Source organism: Ischnura elegans, chromosome 3, assembly GCF_921293095.1.
Source record: "Ischnura elegans chromosome 3, ioIscEleg1.1, whole genome shotgun sequence".
NCBI classification, from domain to species: Eukaryota; Metazoa; Arthropoda; class Insecta; order Odonata; family Coenagrionidae; genus Ischnura; species Ischnura elegans.
The window spans coordinates 68,026,062-68,047,368 of NC_060248.1; the positions used below are offsets into that span (position 1 = coordinate 68,026,062).

Here is a 21,307-nt window from a genome sequence, read left to right on the forward strand (position 1 = left end):
CAACAATTATGCCGTCAGGTGAATTTTAATGCGTTCTCATGTCACTCATCCTTTTAATTTTTCTTCACCGTAAGTACCTCGTTCCCTCTTATATTTTTCATTGCTCATCTTTATTTTTAATTGGTAGGACAGAAGTTTGTTTGTACTGTCTCACGGTTTCTCATCTCCGTCTCTTCAAATACTCCGAAAACCTTTCCTGCTTTCCCGTTATTTCGTATTTATACCGTGCAACACTTCATGAATAAGCTTTTAATCCATTTTTATTGAGTTGAATGAAATCAAGTTTTCGTCTTATCAATTCTCTCCCATATGCTCGGTTAGTAGAATTCGTTATCCTATTTTCGCGCCTAAATTGAAGGAAATGGGAGCTTGGGGGTTGAGGATTTGAGAATTTTATTGCCTGCGAACTGGGAAATTATTTCCATGCTTTAAGGTGTACTCCTTATGGAATTAAGTGGCTGAGATTAATTTTCTTCCTTCCCTGTGGCAGTTTTGCCCTCTAGGTAATTTCATTACATCAATCTCCACGCTAAAATCCGGAGTTGTATGCTATTTCTATCATCTAACGTGATTAGTTAACCACTTTCGTCGTAGACTTGATTTTTTTCTTGCAGTCATCAAAATGAAGATGAAAATATTTTGAAATCGATGCTGTGTATTTCGTTGCATTGTATATTTAAAATTCCATTGGAATTAATTTTTAACCATTCGTCTTTCACCGAATGAAATTTGGAATCACTAATGAGATGCAAATTAATCAATAAGTTCTCGTTTTTCGAACAGACTACAAGGCTGTGTGAAAATTCCCGGGAGATATAATCCGAGTGAACACGTTTTTCCTTTTCAAGAACATAAATGATGCCATTTTCGGGCCTTAATTAATACCGAGCAGCAATAACTTGATGGCGTAAAATATAAATGATATTTTTAATATTGAAACTGGAATTGTATTCAGGGCATATATCTCGCTAATTTGCTTTCAATTCCGATATTCTCTTCAAATATCGGAACGCGATGAAAACACTTTTATTGTGCCCTAATCAGATTGTACTGTTTGAAAAAGCTTTGCCGACCTTACCCTGCGTATAGCTTAATCAGACTTTTTATGATGAAACGTTTTTGATTAGTCTTCACTACGCTCTTTGCAAAATAACTCACGGATCCTTTGTTTACGGCTCAAAATATAGGGCATTTATAGCTTCGAATTCGATATATTGGCACGTGTGGCGGGACTGAGATTACTGCGTTTCAATCCCCACGAACTGCGGCATCATTTGTATTCATAAACCTTGAGGTGAGCTCACCTGTCTGCATTCATCACTATCGGAGCGACGGTTCCCGTAACGATACTTAATCCCGCGACGAGGATGTGCAGGGGGTAGCGTGGAGGTCCTGCGGCAAGGGAACAACCGAGAGGGCACGAAGAGCGGCAGAGACGAGCCTTGTTTGGCGGCTCCCGACCCATCGCGAGCCGACCATTTCTGTCGGAATGCATTGCTCAAAGAGGAAGAGAAGCAACGCGCATGATGGATAGGGTGACATGCAAGTCGAGCTTTATTAGTGGGCGAAGTGGCCAAAGCCCAAAGGGATGTTTGCGTATATGTGCCTCTTAGGGTTGAGAGTTTGAAGGAGAGTTGAAAGGGCATTATGAAGGAGCTTCGGTGTTGGAGGCAGGTGGCCTTAGGTGAGACTTTAAATGGAAGGCCCGCGTGCGGTGCGGAAGATGAGAGAAGAGGCGAACACCGTGCGATTTACGGCTGTAGTGGCGCACTTTAGGGAGGAGAAATCTTTTTGATCGTTCCCCCCCACTTCTGTTCCGTTTGGGTCTGTTTGAGAAGTAAATTTCGCTCTCCGCAACTAAGATTCATTTTCCAGCTCCGGGACGCGGGAACATATTTTACCGAGAACACACGCGAGAACAAAGTAGGCCCTTTGTTTGTTTAGTAATACCCTGTAGTACTGAGGGATGGAGTAAACCAACCACAGGTTCGTGGTTTTGGTAGGAAGTGTTTTACTATAAAGCCAATTGAATAGCTGAAACTTCACTTCATTGAATGCTAATGATGAATGTATTGCAATTCTTGTTTCTACTACTGTTTCAGATTCTTATCTCGATCTTCCACATAACTAGCATTAATGTAAATACTGCCTGATTTTATACTTTTGTCTGAGTTTCGTAAAATTTCTCTTAACATTAATATTAGCCACTTTCATGCCTTACTTATGATTGAACTCATGACTCTATTCTAATTTTCATTCCGTGTATAAATTAATTCGGCTAGTAGATGCTGACATATTGTCTAGTGAGCCCACAACATCACATGGCCAAACATGACCAGTTTTTATCCTTGATAATCAAGTAATCTTGAGAAAAACCACGTGGAAAATTTACCCTATTTGAGCATTTTTCGTTTCATATTATTTTTTTCAGCTACAGTATATTTTATGTGAATTAAAACTTAACCGCTATTCTCGTGCTAAAAATATTTCATTCATATTATAGGCAGAGAATGGATTTACATTTTTCTCATATTTGCTGAAATTCCCGTCCCGGTTAATTCTCGCGCGATCACATTCAATTATTTCACCACCTTCAACTAGCTTCCTCTCCTCGACATTCCCCATCTCACCTCCCGCGTGCAGATGAGCCCGCTGCTGGCGTAATGAACTAAAAGGCAGTATTATCTGCCGCCCCCGAGTGGCCTGGTAAATTCACTTGCCCCCCAGGTTGCTACTCTGAGGGGCCTCTCGTCTAAATCTAATTGTTTCGCTCCCGTCGGATATTCTCCACGAAGAACCGCCTCCATCACGGTTAGTATACGTAGGTACCGAGTTTGTGCTCAGGCATCGCCCTCGTGCCCAGTTCGTTCAGCTTGATGAATCACTTTTACTAGCCGACTTGCCAGTATCCATCTTGTTGGCATTTATGTATCTTATCATCGGCCTAGTTTCCGGAGTGGTACATCGGGTTTTACTACGCTCGTATAGCGGCAGGAACCTATTCCGTGTTCCCTGTCTACATCGCTTTGTTACTCGTCGACCCACGCAAACTTGGTGTAAATTAGGGCCGCCGGACATTTACACAACCGCAGTTTCCCCGGTGACGCACAGTCTCTCGTTTCTCAGGCTTCGGAGGAAATATTCAGCTGCAACAGAAGCATAGAGAGGCAGCTTATGCCATCTGATACCCTTCGGTGATATTTTTTGGCCACTGATATTCCAGTGCTCTTGTAACGATTTCGAAATGGAAATATGTGTGTGGGAAATTTCATTCCATTGGACCCCTCACATTTTGTGCCGCGCGGCATAATATTATTTCATCCGGGAAGGAAACTCACATTTGTAGGACTCTTCTCATTCCTCATGCCTTGGATTAATATTTTCATATTCCCTCTTTGGGATCATACGGGTAATATCCGACTCTTTGGCAAACTAGGCGTTAGTTCATTGAATTCATTTCTGTTCCATGTTGCTCCTCGCTCCGTAATTTCATAACGATTTCCACCACCTTTCCTTTCAATAATTAGTTTGCCGTCGATGAATTAAATAACGCTTTTGATTCCGCTAATGAATCTTTGTTACTGAAATTAGCATACACAGCGTGTAAACTTAGTTTGCAGTGGTTGGAAGTCTGTTACATGACGCAATTCGTAAAGGAGATAATTTCTGTCGAGATTGCTCGTTCTCTTCTACTTCCTCTCATTAATATTTCATTATTCATGCGATCCTGAGTTAAAATTGGTGAGATTGAATATTTGAATATTGAAAGTTGTGCTTCCAGTGTAGGCGTAGAAAATTATTTCAATATGGTTCATCTTTATTTAGTTAGGCTATAGATTTCTATTTTTATAGCAAATCGTTTGGCTATTTCTTTTTTTCTAAAACACTACTTGTTTTTGGGTTGAGCGGCATGAATTATCTATGTAACCAAAAGTTGGCGTTCAATTCGTTTTTCGTCAAAAATGTATGTTCAAGAACTACATATTGCGGAAACATGTCCCATGGATAATTTACATAAGTAATCTCAATACCTCTACGTCATTTCGCTCCTTGCTTATTATGTATTAGCAGTTAACTGTTAGATGGGATTTATAATATCTTTTTGCTTGGATCTTAATGTTTTTCCGTTAATATTTTTTATTGTTTTCGGTGATTAATTCGCAATTTTTTATTAAACTGTGATTCTATCTGTCACGGCGAAATGTTTTGACCCTACATAAAATTCTAAAGGAACTGTCATTTTGATTTCTTGCTAACTGAAAATTTTATCTTTTACCCTATATTTGAATTAACTGTCATACGCGTACCTAAAGAATTCCAAGGGAAACCAATGGCCTACACTCCGCATAAAAGAGTTTGCCAAACAAATGAACCTATTTTATGAAATATCCTCTTATGATAATCATCAAGAATTCTATCTCGTCTAAATTACTATCAGAGCCGTATGAATTGAAAAATAAGCTGTTTTGTTCATTTTATCCTCTTAATTTTCTTCCGCTCAGTTCTTCCGTCCATCAAATTTTTCTTTCGTGTCGTTCTCATCTTTTGTCTCTCTTCTTTCTTTAATATGAAAGCAATAGGTTTTTTTCCATTGGGATAATGTCAGTTGAGAGTGAAAGGTCTCCCGCATCCTGAAGCAAATATCAGTCTCATTAGCTTAACTAGACTCACAGTGGTGGTGGTGGTGGTGTAATGGAAATACGTTATTATCGAAGGGAAAGGAAAATAGTGTGGCGGTTACTTGCATGGCAACCGCGCTTGGTGTCCAAGTGCGTTGTTCTTCCTCCAGCTGGAATCATATGCGCTTTTCAACATCAAACACTTTCAAGGTTTAAGACGTAGATGAATATATTCTTTCTTGTGGTACCACACTATAAAAGCATATATTAATGGCATAACGCCTATCAACGCCTGGCTCTTAAGTTGTACGAAATAGTTCTTCATTTCCACTTTCTGTCCTTGCTTTCATGGTGCCCCTTTTTCTTTCCCTTAAGTAGGGAGCCAAAATTTATCCCTTACTTATTTTACTTGGTAAGTAAAAATCCTGATTAAAATTTTGTGAGGCGTGGCGCATTCAGTTACTCTTAATTCATCTCCAGGCCATCCTATAATTAGTTTTAATTAATATGAACTTTGGTGCAGGCCATGCCTTTTAAACCCTGGTAAAATGATTTTTCTCTCACATGGCTGTATTTTACGACATGGAATCGCTCATTCAACTTCTGTCGTCAATGGCTGGATAGCACCCTTCCAAACGGGCACATTTATTCAGAGGAGGTATATAAAAATGTGATAAGGGTTATATAAAGGGTTTTTGTTTAATATCAACATCGGCCTTTTAAAAATGTCATTGCGAAAGATACTCTGTATTTTAGTTTGGCTATTTCACAGTACGAGATGAGTGCTTGAGAAACTACATGTTCGTAACTCTATCTTGAAGTTTACTCATTGTCAGTGTTGTATTCTATCATGCAAAAATGTCTCTGACGCGCGTCACAGTGCATTCCCTGAAACTTGCATCATTCTTTCCCTCTTTATGATTTTATGTCCGATTGCTTTGTATTTAAATGCATTTTCTTGTATCGTGCTGCTAATAATGTTTTCCTTTCCAGATATTATCAAGAATAATACATTTTTCCACAGTCATTTTTTCTTAAAAAATTAATCCCATTTTCATTACATTTGATGAATGCTAAGTTTTATCTTTTCAGGACTGGTCGTCGAATATATCAATAGTTATTTTTCACATAATTGTTCACTATTAATCTCCTTCCTAAATGCCATGTGTAATTTCACTGAAATTGTAATGCATGACATTCATTCCAAACGAAGTTGTACTTGTTAAATAATTTGTTTCTGATGTGCTCCATTCTCTAACTCGGTGTTGGTTTTTTCCCTTATCCTCTTACCCGTCATTCTCCCATCACCATCTGCATTGTGACCTTAGTACGAACTGCGCCTGGCCGCGTCAGATAACCTGAAGGAGAACTACACGACGGTCGTTATCCATGTGAAGGATGTGAACGACAACCCGCCCGTCTTCGAGAGGCCTACGTATCGGACGCAGATCACGGAGGAGGACGACCGAAATCTCCCCAAGCGGGTCTTACAGGTCACGCTCTCCTGTCATCAATTGTTTTTTTTACCCGTATTACATCTCCAGTCTCTAACTTATTGTCCTCCCAAAAATATTTTTTTAAATTATTTTGAAGCTCTTTAATGGCATAATAAGGTTCATGTTCACTACCACGATCGGTGTCTTTTTTCAAAAAGTTACGTCTGGTGATTCTTTTTTCCCTGTTTTTGGGATATTTAAAAAAAAATTGCGTTTATCCGCGAAGTAAGTGGCTCGATGCGAGGTGAATGCGTCGCTAAACTAATATTGTTGCTCGTTAAGTTGTCTGAAACATAATTATCAGGCATGAAACCTTCCCCTTTTTTAAAAACAACTTCCCCTTGAACTAGAATTTTAGAACTTGATGAAAATACGTAAAAAAAAAACTCGGATATCATGAAACTTGTTGTATCTGATGGTCCATTAGTTTATCCCAGCAATTTTATTTCATTTTCACCTGATAAAGGGCGTGTCTTACTTAAAATTTCATTTCTTTGGTGTATTTAGGTTTTGCAACTGCTGAATTTAGAGCCGTGTATGTGATATAATGTTGAAAAGCATGCTCAATCTCCTATATTTTTCAGTCACCTGAATACACCTATAAATCATATACACGTACTGTTGTTCTGATAAAGAGACTTGGCTCAAAATTTGGAGGTCCCTATAGCGAGCATTCATTTGGCCGTGTCCAATTTCGAGTAATATGGGGGCTTGTTGCATTCGAGATAGGGCGTAATGCCTATCCCGTTGCTTTTTGGTCTCTGAACATTTTACCCCTTTGAAAGGACCCTAAGGTTATCAAAGCTCAAAATGATAAGAGAATCCCGTTCACCACCCTTTCTTTATTTCCTAATTGCAGGCAGCTGGGTCTACGAAATTTAATCTTTTTTGCTTATCGAATTGCGCCCTCGTTGATCAGGATTATCCTTCTCCGAAGCCTCCATCGCGAATTTAACGGCCAGCAATAATAAAATCTCGGCCCCCTTGCATCGAGCGGAAAATTAAATCGAATGGTTTATAAACGCGAGGACCTGTGGATCGGCAGCGTATTTCTCTGTGTCCATTGTTCTCCTATGAGATGTGATTAATTTGGGACCCTTGTATTCTCGAAAGGCTATCGCTATTGTGTTCCAAGCCTTTCCTTATCAATTGAAATCATAATTTACTATTATCCTCCGTAGAAATAAAAACATGTCTCCCTTGTGAACTAAATGGTGTACTTTTGACCTCCCTGCTCCCGAATATTATATAAATCGATTTACGTACAAATCACCGCGGTCAACCGCTGTCACTAGAGGTTAGGTAACCTAAATCGGAATTTCGAAATGTGAAACTACGACGGAGTTCCAAGCAAGTATAAGGAAAGGAGGAAATATATCTTGCAGACTGAAAAAATAGTTTTCGAAGGCATCATAGGCTCTAAATCTATTTTTTTCATAGAACATGTTTACAGCTGAACGTTGCGATGAATGCGCACTCATACCCTACGGATTTGCAGGATTTTTTCCATCGTGGACGATTTTCAGTTTTCTCCTCCAAGCCAGTGGGACTGACATTTTTGTGATATATTTTTATGTTTCACGCTAATAGCTCCTAATTGATTTTTATATCATTCACTGTTTCAGCTAACGATGATAAACCTCTTCAACCACTGTCGTAATTCTCTTCCAGGGAAATATTTTTGTCATAGCTATCGACTTCTATAGCGAATGAAACTTTGTTTTCATATTACCCATTCTATTAAACTGTATTGTTTAAAACTCTATACAGTATTTTTGTGTGTGTGTGCCGTATTTTTGATGTGTTTGTGTTTTAGATTTGATTTTTGGTAATACTGTATGCTGACCTTTTATTTGCCTCTTTTGAGTAGCATGCTAGAGTAAAAGTCAGGAGTTTTTACTGTCAACATTTCTTTCGTTAATTTATTCTATTTAAGTCATATTTTCATATTGACTTATTATATTTTACTTATCATTTTTCGTATAAGTTATGCAAGTGTCCTGTAAGAATGAGCAATATTGATTAAGGAGAAGAAATTTCATCCTCCTATATATTCCATGCATGACTGATCTTTTCATTTTTTTACAGATCAAACACCTTTTTTTAGATAACTTTAGTTCCAAAGCGTGATATAACATCACGGTAATTTGTATTTATTTTTTTCAATTCTTGACTGCATGGCGTTACAAACAGTTTTTTTTGTGAATGGCTTATTTCTTTATTGTTTTCTCTACCAGTGTGGTTATGTAAATAATACTTTTTCTCTCTTGTCCTCAAGGATGTGTATTATGCTTTTGAATGTGTATTAATCCAGTCACCGTACCTTACACTTTCCGCCTGTTACTGATGAAGTCAATTTTGTGTACTAGTTGTATCAGTAGCAATTAGTGTTGTTGAATGTTGTTGTTTTTATATTTTTATTATTTTTTCTTTCTCTTTTTTCTTTCTCTCACCTATTTAACCACCCTCTAATATGCCAACCCTCGCCGTTGGTTTCGTGGCAATAATAATAATACCTTGACGTTTGCCACTTGAACTGGCGACGCTGTTTCAAACAATCCTTGCATGTTTCACCCTTACACCTATCCATCCTCCGCAAAACCCACCGAATTTACACTTTTTGCGCTCGCAAAAACCAACATTCAAACCTCAAACCTATCCCGAAATCCTTAAAGTATGAGCTGACTCTAGTGGCTTCGGACAGTTTGAACGAGAATCAAACCACGGTGGTGATCCATGTGAACGATGTCAACGATCTACCGCCCGTGTTTAGCTCGCAGCTATATTCTGCAATTCTACAGGAGGAGTATGAGGGCCCATATCCTAACAGACTTCTACAGGTATAGAACTTACGCAAAGTTTCCAATTATACGGCGTATATTAGTATGAATCATCATCATTTTATCCCCCTGTCCATTATTCGTGAATCCATCGCCAATTAGTTTTAGTCTTATATTTTCTCGCGGTAAATTTCTATGTAAAAATTTATCTAGAAAAGCCAATGTTGTTTCATCCTCTAAGCAGTTTCCTTCATTCGCTACCATTTCTGCATAGATCAATGAGTGCTCTCCTTCCACCGTTTAGGTTACAATTTATCTTATTCGTAGGTTACAATTTTGTAAATTCTTAAGAAATTAAATTTATTTTTATTCAAACATCATAATTAATATAAAGTTAATAACCATATAATTGTATTAAACTCTAACTTCCAAGTATGAATGTTCACTTGGAATTTAAATCGTAACTGTATTTTCTCCATAAATATTATTTAAAATCATATTTGTCTCGTATTTAATCTAAGCGTTGCTTTACAAACTCATAAATTTAGTGCAGTTTCACCGATTTTATCTTTTACTTACCTCAGTAAATAGGAACCCATTGTGCCTAAAACATGAAGGCCATATGATTCATTTCAAATGGAAATATTTGCTTTTATAACACGAAATTAATTCGTGAGTTTTATAACAGTTCTTTCCTGTTTTTACGCTACAATATTGCCATCTGTTTTCCTAGAAATTATGATAGAAATTACAAAATATATGGACATCAAGTGATAAAATATGAATAAGGATTGATTGCTTGGAGTTAATATGAATATAAAAAAATATTATTGAGTTCTACGTGTCTCTCTCAATCGTGAAATAGTCGGCATGTTGTCAATCAGTGAATGATTACTCTCTTATTTTGGTTTTTTTCAACGCAGGTGATGTTTGACCCGAGTAAATAATTTACCGTAGCCATAGCTAACGCATTCGATAATGGGAGGTTTTTCCTTTGTTTCATGCGGAGCAGCCTCGAAATTTGTCTTTTTTTTAGATTTTTCGCTGGATAATAATCGAGTTATCATGTACGCTCTGCCCCGCTGTTTGAATCGCCACATTCAGTGAGGACACGAAGTTCATTTCATCCCATGGTATTTTATCCCTCTCCCCATGGCCTTCAATTTACCTTTTTTCGCTCATATATTCTTTATATACTCTTCGCTCTTGCTATTTCCTCTCTCGATTTTTTTTTCAAATTCTGAACGCAATAGCATTTCACTCGACACCATGAATTACGAAAAATCTTGTTTCTCTGTTGTATCTAATCTGAATGAAAATTCTACTCTCTGCATTTTTGACGCTTGTGGAGTTATTTGATAATATTTGCTTACGAAATTTTTAAAAGTTTATTTTAGTTTCTTAAATCGAATGGACAGTACGTTTCTCAATACGATCGTTTGTTAAATACTACAGCCGCGTAAATTGCTTGATGGGAGAGACAGTTTGTTTTTAATCTCTCGAAGAGGGAAAGTGATATTTGATATTGCTGAAAATCCGTGGAAGCATGTAATTTTGTGATACGGAGTTGAAGCAAGAGTGAAACGCTCCGGAAAATTTGAAATGATTTCATGCGATGGTAAAAAAAAACCTTGGCGGGTTGATTAGATTTTGATTTCAATTTGGAGATAATACAAGAAAATGTTTGCTTTATTTTGCATGTAACCTCGGTAAATCGGAGGTTATTTGATAAAAATTGCATACGATAGCTAGATTCGCAAGAAATTATGTTAGGGTCGGGTTAGTTCTCTTTTGAAGTTGTTTTAAGTCTACTTGCGGATTATTTTTTTAAGTTAGATTAAATCTTAATCATGCGTATTATATTCACGAAGTTCAGCTATATTCTATTGAGTACGTGGAGGACAAACGGATCTAATGCGACTACCTCAAATATCTGGACGTAAAATTATCACGAGTACAGTTCAGTGTCCTCTTGCCTATTTCTGCTCCATTGTTAAGGGGATGGACAGCCCAAATCGATCCTTCGAGAAAAGCAACCAATCCCGTCACGCCAACCCATCGTCCACAATTCGATCCCCTGCATCGACTACCGACCCCTCCAAGCCTGCGTCCGCTTAACGAGGTCACAGTGAGGTCGACCCATTGTGTGCCCTATCTACGTTTCACTTGTCGTAATCCGTCACGCTCGGGAAGGAAACGACAGATAGCTGTTCCCACTGACAACCGTCCGCTCCGATGACAAACGTTTCCTCCTCACATCCCTTTGAAGCCGCTTTGAAGCCACTTCGCTGCTAAAGATGGAGTCACAAAGCGGTTTAATTTATTTCCATCCATCCGCCCGGTTTTTTAGCGATTGGTGTTTGTGCTTGGTGCTGGAGCATGTTAAACAATGGGAATGACTATGTTTTCAGGAAAAATACACAAACTGTTTGATAGTGCGCGAACGAAATAATGCGTGTTAATACAGGGCATACGCGATTCAAATCACCATGAAAATATCGTAGGTACCCCTTTGCAGTCTTGACTGTCTTTAAAAGCCTCTTCTCATGTGGATATATTTATCCTACCTTGTTTTGGACTTCATTTCGACCCGTTTGTTCACAATTATGATTCTTTCAAGTTTATTCATGCGTACAATATAAACAAATGAGTTGAAATCTTCCAAACTGCTTGTCCAGGCAATTTATCAACGTGTTGTTTTCTGCAAGGGGGTCCTTGAGAAAATTTGAGTCATTGGTTATGAAAAGTATGAGGTAGTAAAAGAAGAATAGGGAAAGAAACTATGGCTAAATTATAGGGATATTTTCGTTTCATTTTTGCAGTACTTCCATACCTATTTTCTTGGGCTGAGGATTTTCAAATTGGTCGATTCATTTATTGATATTTCTCTAGTATATGTAAATTAGTACGGCTCTTGGTACATAGCTACCACTGTATACTAGTGGTTAGTAAATCCGACGATCGTAAAATCTTTTTAAATGCCGATTTTTTTCTGATTTCTAAGTATTAGTAATTTCAATGGGATTATTAAATTTAATTCGTTACACTTGATCGCGTTCGGTGTGATTATGAATCAGGTTATATTCAAGTAAATTACATCTGCTGTGAGGCATGAGGTTATCTGCTGGTTAGTGAATTGGAGAAACTTCAAACGAAATTCACGACTCTAGACCAACTCTATATTTTTTGTCGACGCTCGAGTTTTGGCATGTTTCAGGATTGCGGAGGTTCTCTCCTCGGCCATTTTTTATTCTTACCCGCATTCATAACGGTTTCACGTGCCATATGTCTGCTTCAGGTAATTACGTCTCAGTCTCTCTGAATATCCCCGTGCCTTTCTCCGGCTGTTTTGTTGTTTTTTTCGTTTCCACGGGTACAAGTGCATCTCTAAGGTGAGTTTCAAGTGCAGCGGTCTGGTTAGATTTTTCTCTTTTATGCGAGTTTCCTCATGTGTGTTCCTGAAAATTTTATGTGCGCACCAGTGAAGTGGGCGGAGTGAGTATCTACTGTATTTTTGACATCCCAAACGTTCCCGACGCCACACGTGAATTGTCGCTTCGCGTGGCTGAGCTGGCTCATAAGGTATCACGTACTTCAGCCAGGTCACCAGTCATTGCCATCATCCTCACCACCGTTATCATTTTGCATTTTTTGTGTTGTATTCATAATTTTTTGTTAGCTTCATCTCAGCTTGTGAATGCATAGTGCCCTTGATTGTATGTGTGTGTGAGCTAGTCTCAAGTAAACAGCATGCGTTGATGACCATTTGTGTTGTATTTAACATTATTGTTTTATCTTTGGCCAAGTAGTGGATGTTTTTTGCTTTGTGATGCATGTAATATATTACAACATCATGTATGACTTGACCCAGGTAAGAGATAAAATACACTTTCGCTCTTCGCTTCACTTTGATGGAAGGTTTTTATTGTGTTAGTTACACTGCTATCCGATGTCATATGAGGAAATGATATGCATACTTAATTTTCGTATGAGAAATTGAAGTTTTTGTCATCATATAGCCGAGGAATTTTCTCGTTTCCAGGCTTCGGATATTAAGAGATGGTTTACTCATTGACCAGGTCTATTTGTTCATACGCAAGCATACATTTTTCTTCTTCAGTAATTTACACCTACCGTTTTGTTGATTCGCGTGTTCAAAATTTATATTTTGTACTCCTTGCAACTAGCACTAGCCTCGCTGTGTTATTGTCATTTCTTTCTCCGAAAAAAAATCTGACTGCAACCTAGTTTCTCTTACCTCGTACTAGTTCTCCTTCGGTTTCTTCATCATTTTTCATTTTTATAGTGTAAATGGCAGCTTCACTCGTTGCAAGTGACAGCTGCCACTGTCGTGGTCTAGCGTTGCATTGTAATGCTTCTTTCTCGCTCATTACCCTCAGTGCAAGTACCTCTAGTACTCGGCCCGCGGCTCATGTTCTGCATATACCTTCATCTATCTCTAGCCACTTCTGCGCATGACTTTCCGCCTCAGCCTGCTGTACATTTTATCCTGTTACTCGAGCTCATCGTGAGGCATACTTACATTTCGTATGAGCTTGAAATGCAATAGCTACTCTGTGCATTATAATCAACACGCAAGTTGTCATCTTATCTATTCCATCTGAGAGTTAGCATCCCTGGTAGCTACTAAAACTATTCTGAATATTTTGTTTAAATAATTAAAAATTAAGTTCAACATTCTCACACATTTAATCGACTTTTTATCATACGATATTTTAGAAATAGTTTTTTAATATTTTTGCCGTTGAAATTGTAAGTTAAATGTGAGTTTCGAATGTGTTTTATCTCGTTGTCTTCCTCCAGAAATGTTTTATTAAATTTATTCTTTCATAATCTTTTTTCGCGATAAGTACGTATACAAATAGGCACTTATATTTTCGAATGGTCTCTCTGGGGGGAAAATGTTTTATTAAGGCTAGAGGGTGTTGTTAGGTGCTAGGGACTGGCATTATTCTTATATCTAAAATCTTAATATAGAAACTTAGCTGGTTTAAATGGCTCAAGAAAACCCAAACCTCCTCGAAATTTATTCTGCAATAATTATTTGGCTAGAGAAAAATAAAAAAGGAGAAAAGTTAGCCTCTTTGGTGTTCTTGTTAAGATTACAGTCAGTTTTTTGTTTAATAAGTTTTTGTCTGTACCTTTTCTTGTTTCCAAACGAATCCAATTTTTTTATTTCATTCTGTATACGTATTGTAGCTCAGATTATCTCATTTACAAGGATTTAGTATTTTTGTTTTTGGAATGAAATCATTTAGGTAGGATCATTATTCTGAATAGCCATCGGTATAAATTGTAACTTTGCGGCATATTTCTCCATGACTGTATGTTTGCCTACAAATTTCGCTCTCATTAATGCTATTAAATTATATTTGTTGATGTATTAAGATTTTACATAGAGTTGCGTTTAATTTTCGATCTTTACCATAATCACCACTTCCTTAGGTAAAATATTTACGTCACCCTGTGTGAAATGTATAAATGGTTGGCTTTTTCAATTTTTATTTAGTGTTTGCGATGTCTGGATTTATATAAAAAATTTCATATGCTACAGAAGCTGCTATTGATCAATGCAGAATAGAATTATAATACGAATACAGGTCGTTGATTGCTGTTCTTAATGGGTCAGTGGAATGTAAAGAAGCTATGTTCCAAGAGTGGAAAAACTTTCTTTTTCCGAGAGAACGAAGCTGAAATAATTCGCCAAACAATGCGTAATGTGATTGCGATGACCTGACATGAGGTTGCCCCATTTCATGTTAGACATGATCCCGCAAAAAAAGTATCAAAAGGGTTCTCTAGGCAACGACCTCTAGCAATTATGTTGCTATTATCTGCCATATTGCTCAGTTTGCTCCGGTGTATGGTCGATAGAATCAGCCTCCGCTATAGTTCATGACCGTCCGCTCAAATAGCGCAGTGCCTTCAATGTGCATTCACCGCTGGCGAGAGACGAAAGCGCTGGATGTGCGACGTATTAATCTCCCGTGTTTGTTGAGTTGGTCCATCTCCGCATCCCTCCCTTAATTATTGAGATCTCATCGGTCGTCTCATTAACCATTTAGTTAGCGCGGCGCTTATCAGTCTTTTGTCCTCCCCCGATCCTCCACACCTTTGCGAGCTTTACCTCCTCGTGTTCCCTTCTCTTGCCTAATCCTCAGCGCTTCTCTCCGTTTATTCCCTTCCTTTCTCATGCTCCTCCTCCTTTCCCGCGTCACGTTGACTTACTGCGTGTACCCAACTTTCCCTCTTCCCACCTGCCCCCTAAACTCGGGCGCGGTCGGGAGAGTTGGGTCCTTCAGATTATCCCGGGGTCGTTAATCCTTAAACATTCTCTCCCTCCCCCAACTCCACCTCACACGAAACCCGTTCGTCGGAAGCCTTTGCCCCGAGTTGATCCCGGCCTCTTTCGCGGACTGTCAGGGTCGGATGGATGGTGGTGTGTTGCTCGTGTCATTTGGGTCGGGAATCTGAAGAGGAATCAGTCGAAACGGAACGAATTGGTGGGTTCCCATCAAGGCCGTAGTCAAGAAAAAATTTAGGTAGGAGCGGGGTACCTTTTGGGGTTTTCGCCCGGAGAGGATACGCACGAGGCCGTATCTACCGAACATTTCGGAGGAGGGATGTACCCCACTTTCGCTCCGGCCTTGGTTCCCTTCTACCCATGGTACGTTATAATCCCTTTGCGAGTCGTCTCCTCCCCTGTACTCTTCCCACTCTCTTCCTTCTTCGAATCCCTCGCTTTCCCTTTTCATTGGATGGGCGTGGCGGGGTGCCCGGGGAGTTTCTAGTCCTTTTACGCATCAATCGTCGCCTTATTAGCTCCAGTCACTCTCTCTGCCCGTCCACCCAAGCTCGCCCCCTATAGTCCCCTTTGTTTCTCTTCAATCTTCGCCCGTCGTATTTTCCTTCGATTACGCCCTCGATCCCAAGGATTGTTTCATTTGAGGCCGTTTTTAAAGCTGCCCTGCTTTCGGATCATTTGTATCGGCGTCTTTTGGCTGCCACCGAGCCTTCCACAATCTCGTGGAACAAGTCAAATGAGGCGTAAGGTCTTTTCGCACACCGAGGTATAATTCTCTTTATTTGTAATCTTACGTTGATTTATAATTACGACCGTTTTGCGGCTGTAAATGGAGCCTAATTATATTTCTAACCTAAATAGTTAGACATTTGCTGATGGTCCTGACATAAAATGTTATGCTTTAATGCCCTTCAAATGTAGTGGGTGGTAAAAATGATTTATAGTTGTTAATATTGTTCTTAAAAATGAGTGAAAAATGTTTTCTGCTTTAACTAATTCGTGAATAGCGGTCAATATTTTCTGACGATTCCTATTTCGTCTGTATTTCATGCACACCATAACTTTTATCAAGAAAGTGAGGGAAGAGAATTAAATTATTTACTTATAAAACATCCGAGGCCCCTTATCAAATTAAGGATAATAGTGAAGCTTATTTGAGAAACTGTATAGTTCATTCACGATTACCGGTGACAGACGACGTTTAAATTGCTTGAGAATAAAATTATGGAACTCTAAGTGATTTTTCAAGTAGTTTCACCCTGAATTCAATCAGACTATGGGCTAGGGTAATCTTTCTTTTGAGTCAAGCGTCACTCAATTGTGTACATACACTTACCATCAAGCACCCAATCTGCATTTTCGCGGAGCAAATATTCCACCACGTGAAGTACTGCAATGCCCGCATCCCGAAGTCCCTCCTCCTGCACAAAGCGTGCATCCGATCCGATGTTGGCCTCAATTAACCCATTACATTGCCCCTTGCGCAAACTGGCTCTGTTGTTCGTGATAAGTAGGTACTCGTTGAGCGTCGCTCATGATGAAAAATGAACCCAGTGCTAATGACAGCTATCGCGGCGTAGTGGGGTTTTTCTTTGCGGCACTCGAGAATTCAGTTCGTTCCGAATTGTCATCACTTGTTCCGTACAGGTCTGGGAATTAATTCCACCCCTATTTTTAAGTAGCCGCTAATCAAAACCTGCTCACGAACGCGTGCATGTGTTATATCCAGTTTTTCTCCATGATAGAACCTAGTGCGTGTCAATAAACGTTCCGTCTTTGCCAGTTATAGATCCAGAGAGGGCCTAAGACAGTCTATAGCCTTCCCTGGAGTATCCAATTTACACTAGATAAAATGGTAATTTTGTTCATTTGTCGAATATATAGGGGATAGAAGAACCTTGAGAAAGAGGAGGGAATCGGGTGGTTAATGTGTTGACTCCCCACCCCATGGGCTCGGGTTCAAATCCCGGTGGTGGCATAAAATTTTCAAAGACTCTCACTGCCGGGACACTCCGTCCATCGGATGGGACGTTAAGCTGTGGTCCCGTTGGCGCCTTTCGTTAAGAGCAGGCAAATGCCGATGTCGGGTTCCTCTCCACCCTTCCTTACCTTCCAATCCCTAATGGCGTAAATGACTTCTACTGTCGGTCGCCTCCTCCAAAGACCATAACATACGATACGAAAAAGAGGATAGATGTTTGTTTTAAAAACTTGATTCTATGGGAAATTAGTATTGAGACAACCTCAAAGTATTGCTAAAAGCCTCCAAATTCTCAAATTTTTGGTAAACCCGGACCCCCGATACTGCTGGGAGGTTACCCCACCTAGTTCCCCCCCCCCTTTTCCCTGTCCCGGATCCGCCGCTGGTCCTTTCCTAAAAATGTTTCCGTCATCTGGAAGAACTCACTGCCGTGAAGCGTTGAGACCCTCTGCTTGAGTGGAACCGTTGTATAAGCAACCCAATTCGCCCCGCGCGTATCAACTGTTTTGCGCAGAGGCGGCAATGACGGAGATGGGAGGGGGAGTTGTGGCGGCCTGAAACGCAAACAGTTCGGCGAGGATATGAGCGAGAAACGGTGGATCGACGTAATTGCTTTTGTTTAATGCCCCTCACACTCCCACGAGTGTTTCAGTCGACGCCCGCGTTCTCCACTGCCCGGTCCATAACACCCCACTCCACCCACTGCTCTTCGGCAATTTCAGCCCGAGGAATAAAACTCTCCAGCGACTACTGGGTCCCTTTTCGCCTCTCTCTCTCTCCAACCCATGTGCGGGGAATGGACGTGCGTATTGATTTGAACGGCGATAAAATAATATTTTCTCACTCTTCTCCCTTCTCGCCCTGCTCCCCTTGCACCCGCGCAAAATCCGATATATATGCACGGATCAGCCCACTCTCTCTCTCCCTCTCTCTCTCCGTACTTTCTCCATAGCCACCGCTCTCTCTTTTTTCCTCCTCCCGATACCTTCATGTGTGTGGCCGCGTATGTCTGCTTACACAAACGCGCGCGCCTATAGAGAAACCATTACCGAATTTCGTGCCGGTTTTATTTTCAATTTTCTTCTCATCCTCGTGAGGGAGATAGGTATTTCTCATATCGAGAGAAAGTATGCATCGATTTCCCATGAACGTTAAGCAGAAAATTTTCCAGTTTTCCGTACCTACTTGATTTCATTAGTCCCCGAATGGTTTTGACGCCGAAAGCTTCGTTTTTAACACATAATTTTTGATATAATAATTGGTATATTTATCCATGAATCAAGCATATAAAATCTAGAGGTTGGGTCGCATTAATAATTTTTACAATGCTGGGTGCTAAATTAATAGTTTAAGTAGAGGGGGTCGATATGCTGGAAACGTTTTACAGTTTACGAGGGAAGTAAAGTGCCAGAGCTCCATAGATAATTTTGCATATTCTACGTATATCTATTTCATCTTTTACTTATAAAAATCAGAGGCTAATATTGACTATGAAATATTTTATTTCTATTAATAACATATTTTCCACTTATATCTACTTCGTCAATAGAATCTAAAAATTACAGACAAATATCGACCTTGGAATATTTTCTTTACATTGATTACATATTAGGGTATCTTCTTTTTTCTCACTGAGCTTGAGGCAATCATATATAATATATAGCTCAGGAGCTCATAATCCTTGACGGTAGGCCGGTATACTTCATGCACACCGGTGTTTCAGAGAAAGAAGCCAGAAATTTATTTTTGATGAAAATGATTTTATTGTCCTATGAGTAAATGCACGCGAGTCTACATGAATACACGTGTAAATTTCCCCATCATATATTTGTTTTTTTCTTACCCTTACCCTCTGCAGTCATCAGTTTTTTTTCAATTTTTTCTCTAATTGAATCTCCAAGTGGAAATATCTCTCGAGGGTCCTTACTCATTCGTTTTACCTACGTACGCACATCCCTCTCCGTCACCCTCACCCAACCACTCCTCTATCTTCTCTTTGCTATAATTTTTTCCACTCCTCCCCTCTGGTCCATACCTCTTCTGGCCAGTCCTTTCCTTCCACCGAGGCTGGATTAATTTCCCAACCTCGCAGGGTCACCCCAATTTCAAAATTAATCTCTCTCTTTTTTTCATCTCTCTCCCTGCCCTCTCGGTCAGGTCAACGTTGCCCACTCTCTCCATCCACTCGTTTTGCCTCGTTTTTATTATCCTACCTCGTCGTCGCTGAGTTACGGAACGGCTTGCTTGGAGGACCTTTTTCCATATCCTCATTTGCTCGTCAGCCATCTCTCAGCACCTTTATCAATCTTGTAATTTCTTTTATCCATCGATTCCGAGAGTTTATTTTTTTAAGTTCCCAATTGATCTCTGACACTGGAGAAGCAATCAAGTCTCAAGGCTACCACATTAATCCTCAGTAGTATCCACATATTGGGGTTTAATGGCGTTAAAGATGAAGTACGAGACTTATGGAGACGGATGTCCTGCGTGTTAAGATTTTCTTTAATTTTCGCTTTCAACATGTCCACGCCAGCAAGATTGCAGCAGTGGAAATTCGTTGATTTATTCGTGTAATAATTGTGGCGTTGAGTTTTAGATATCGAGAAAGATTTTTATTCCAACATCTTGTTAAAGCCGTTAAGCTCTTGGATTATTTTCCTTGCATCCCGTGTTCAAATCCTTCCTCGTGCTGAGCGAACGTGTTATTTCACACGTGCCTGTTTACCTTGAAATAAAAGAGACCTTTGAAAAAGATATTAAAAAATGTCAATATTGACCTCAAAGATAAGCGCTTGTTTCCCATCAGTAGAGTTTTAAGCTCTATTTTTAACATTATAATGAAAAGGACACTTCTGGTTCTTGTAAAAAAAAATGGGATAAATGAGCCCCTACAGCGTTTTCTTGGCCATTAAGGAGGATTTTTTAATATTTTGAGTCATTCGCTCCAGGGCTCCACGGTAATTAACTCGACGTTGCTGAAATGACCAAAACTTTTAGTTATTCCATAAATACACCAGTTAAATCACCTCCAGAGTCGTTTTAATTGCTTCATTCGCGCTTTTAAATCTAAAATTATGTGGATAGAATGGCATGTAAAGAGGGATTTGTAACATCCCAACGATATTTGTATGAGCCATGAAGTGTTAAGCGACAAACGTCGAATTCATCAAATTATTTTCCTGTCCTAGGAGAAAAATCTTTTGATTCCCAACTATTTTCAAATGTCTTCAAACAAACGATGGCTACTCCCTTATCGGCATAAATTGCATTACAACATAAAAAATGCAGTTTTATTGGGCTTTTAATGATCTTCATCGAGTCCTCAGGAATTGCCATAGATGCAAAATTAAGAAATTAAAGCTTGGATATGTAATGCAGCAGAGTGATTGGTGTTGTGCTGGTACTTTTCTATGATTTTTATCATATCTGTATCTTGGGAAAATTTTAACTTTTTACCATCGGAAATTTGCTCTCACGGTGACTTTGTCTCAGATTATGTACCAACGACCTTTCTATTACTAATGTGTATTCCCATTTACTCTGCATTACGGTAACATTGGCCTAAAAGCGTTTTTTACTTGTTCAAAGATTCTTTTTTCGTCTGACAAAAGCTTAGATATAAGATACTCGCTATTTCTGGCTAGAAAGGAGTGTTATGGTTGTAAGTTGGATGCAAAATTATTTACCCCATCTCCATACCCGCTAACCCGAAAGAGCACCTAAGGTTTACCATCAATTTTGCGTCGAATTGGCGGAATTGTTATGCTGATTTCTTCGAGGCGAAGGAGGCGAAGTATTTATCCGTCAAGTCAAACGGAAGGAAAGAAGGGAAATACAGCCTCCCTAATCAAGGTACGCAAAGTAGCATATGAGATCGCACGTGCACTTGAAAGGAACCGCAAAAATTGCAAGTGACGAAAATTCTGAGGAGAGAAAAAGAGGCAGCTTGAACTTGGAGAATATCTTGCTCTTGGAAATCTTTGCAGAACGAGATATTAAAACGTGGTTCGCGCGTGGGTAGGTTGGAAGCAGAGGTGGATTCGTGGAAGCGAAGGAAGTGAAGGGAAACGAGCTCCGAATGGTTGTGGGTGCCCAAAATGGAGGCA

General features: G+C 39.4%; 1 protein-coding gene across 1 annotated transcript in view; it reads left to right on the plus strand.

Annotated features, from left to right (window-relative positions):
• The window catches only part of LOC124155982 (neural-cadherin), a 1,049,301-nt gene that overhangs the window by 923,833 nt on the left and 104,161 nt on the right, over positions 1 to 21,307 (plus strand). Inside the window, exon 16 of the mRNA XM_046530234.1 lies at positions 5,948 to 6,112. Coding sequence (XP_046386190.1) covers positions 5,948 to 6,112 — 165 coding nt within the window. The remainder of the gene's footprint in view (positions 1 to 5,947; positions 6,113 to 21,307) is intronic.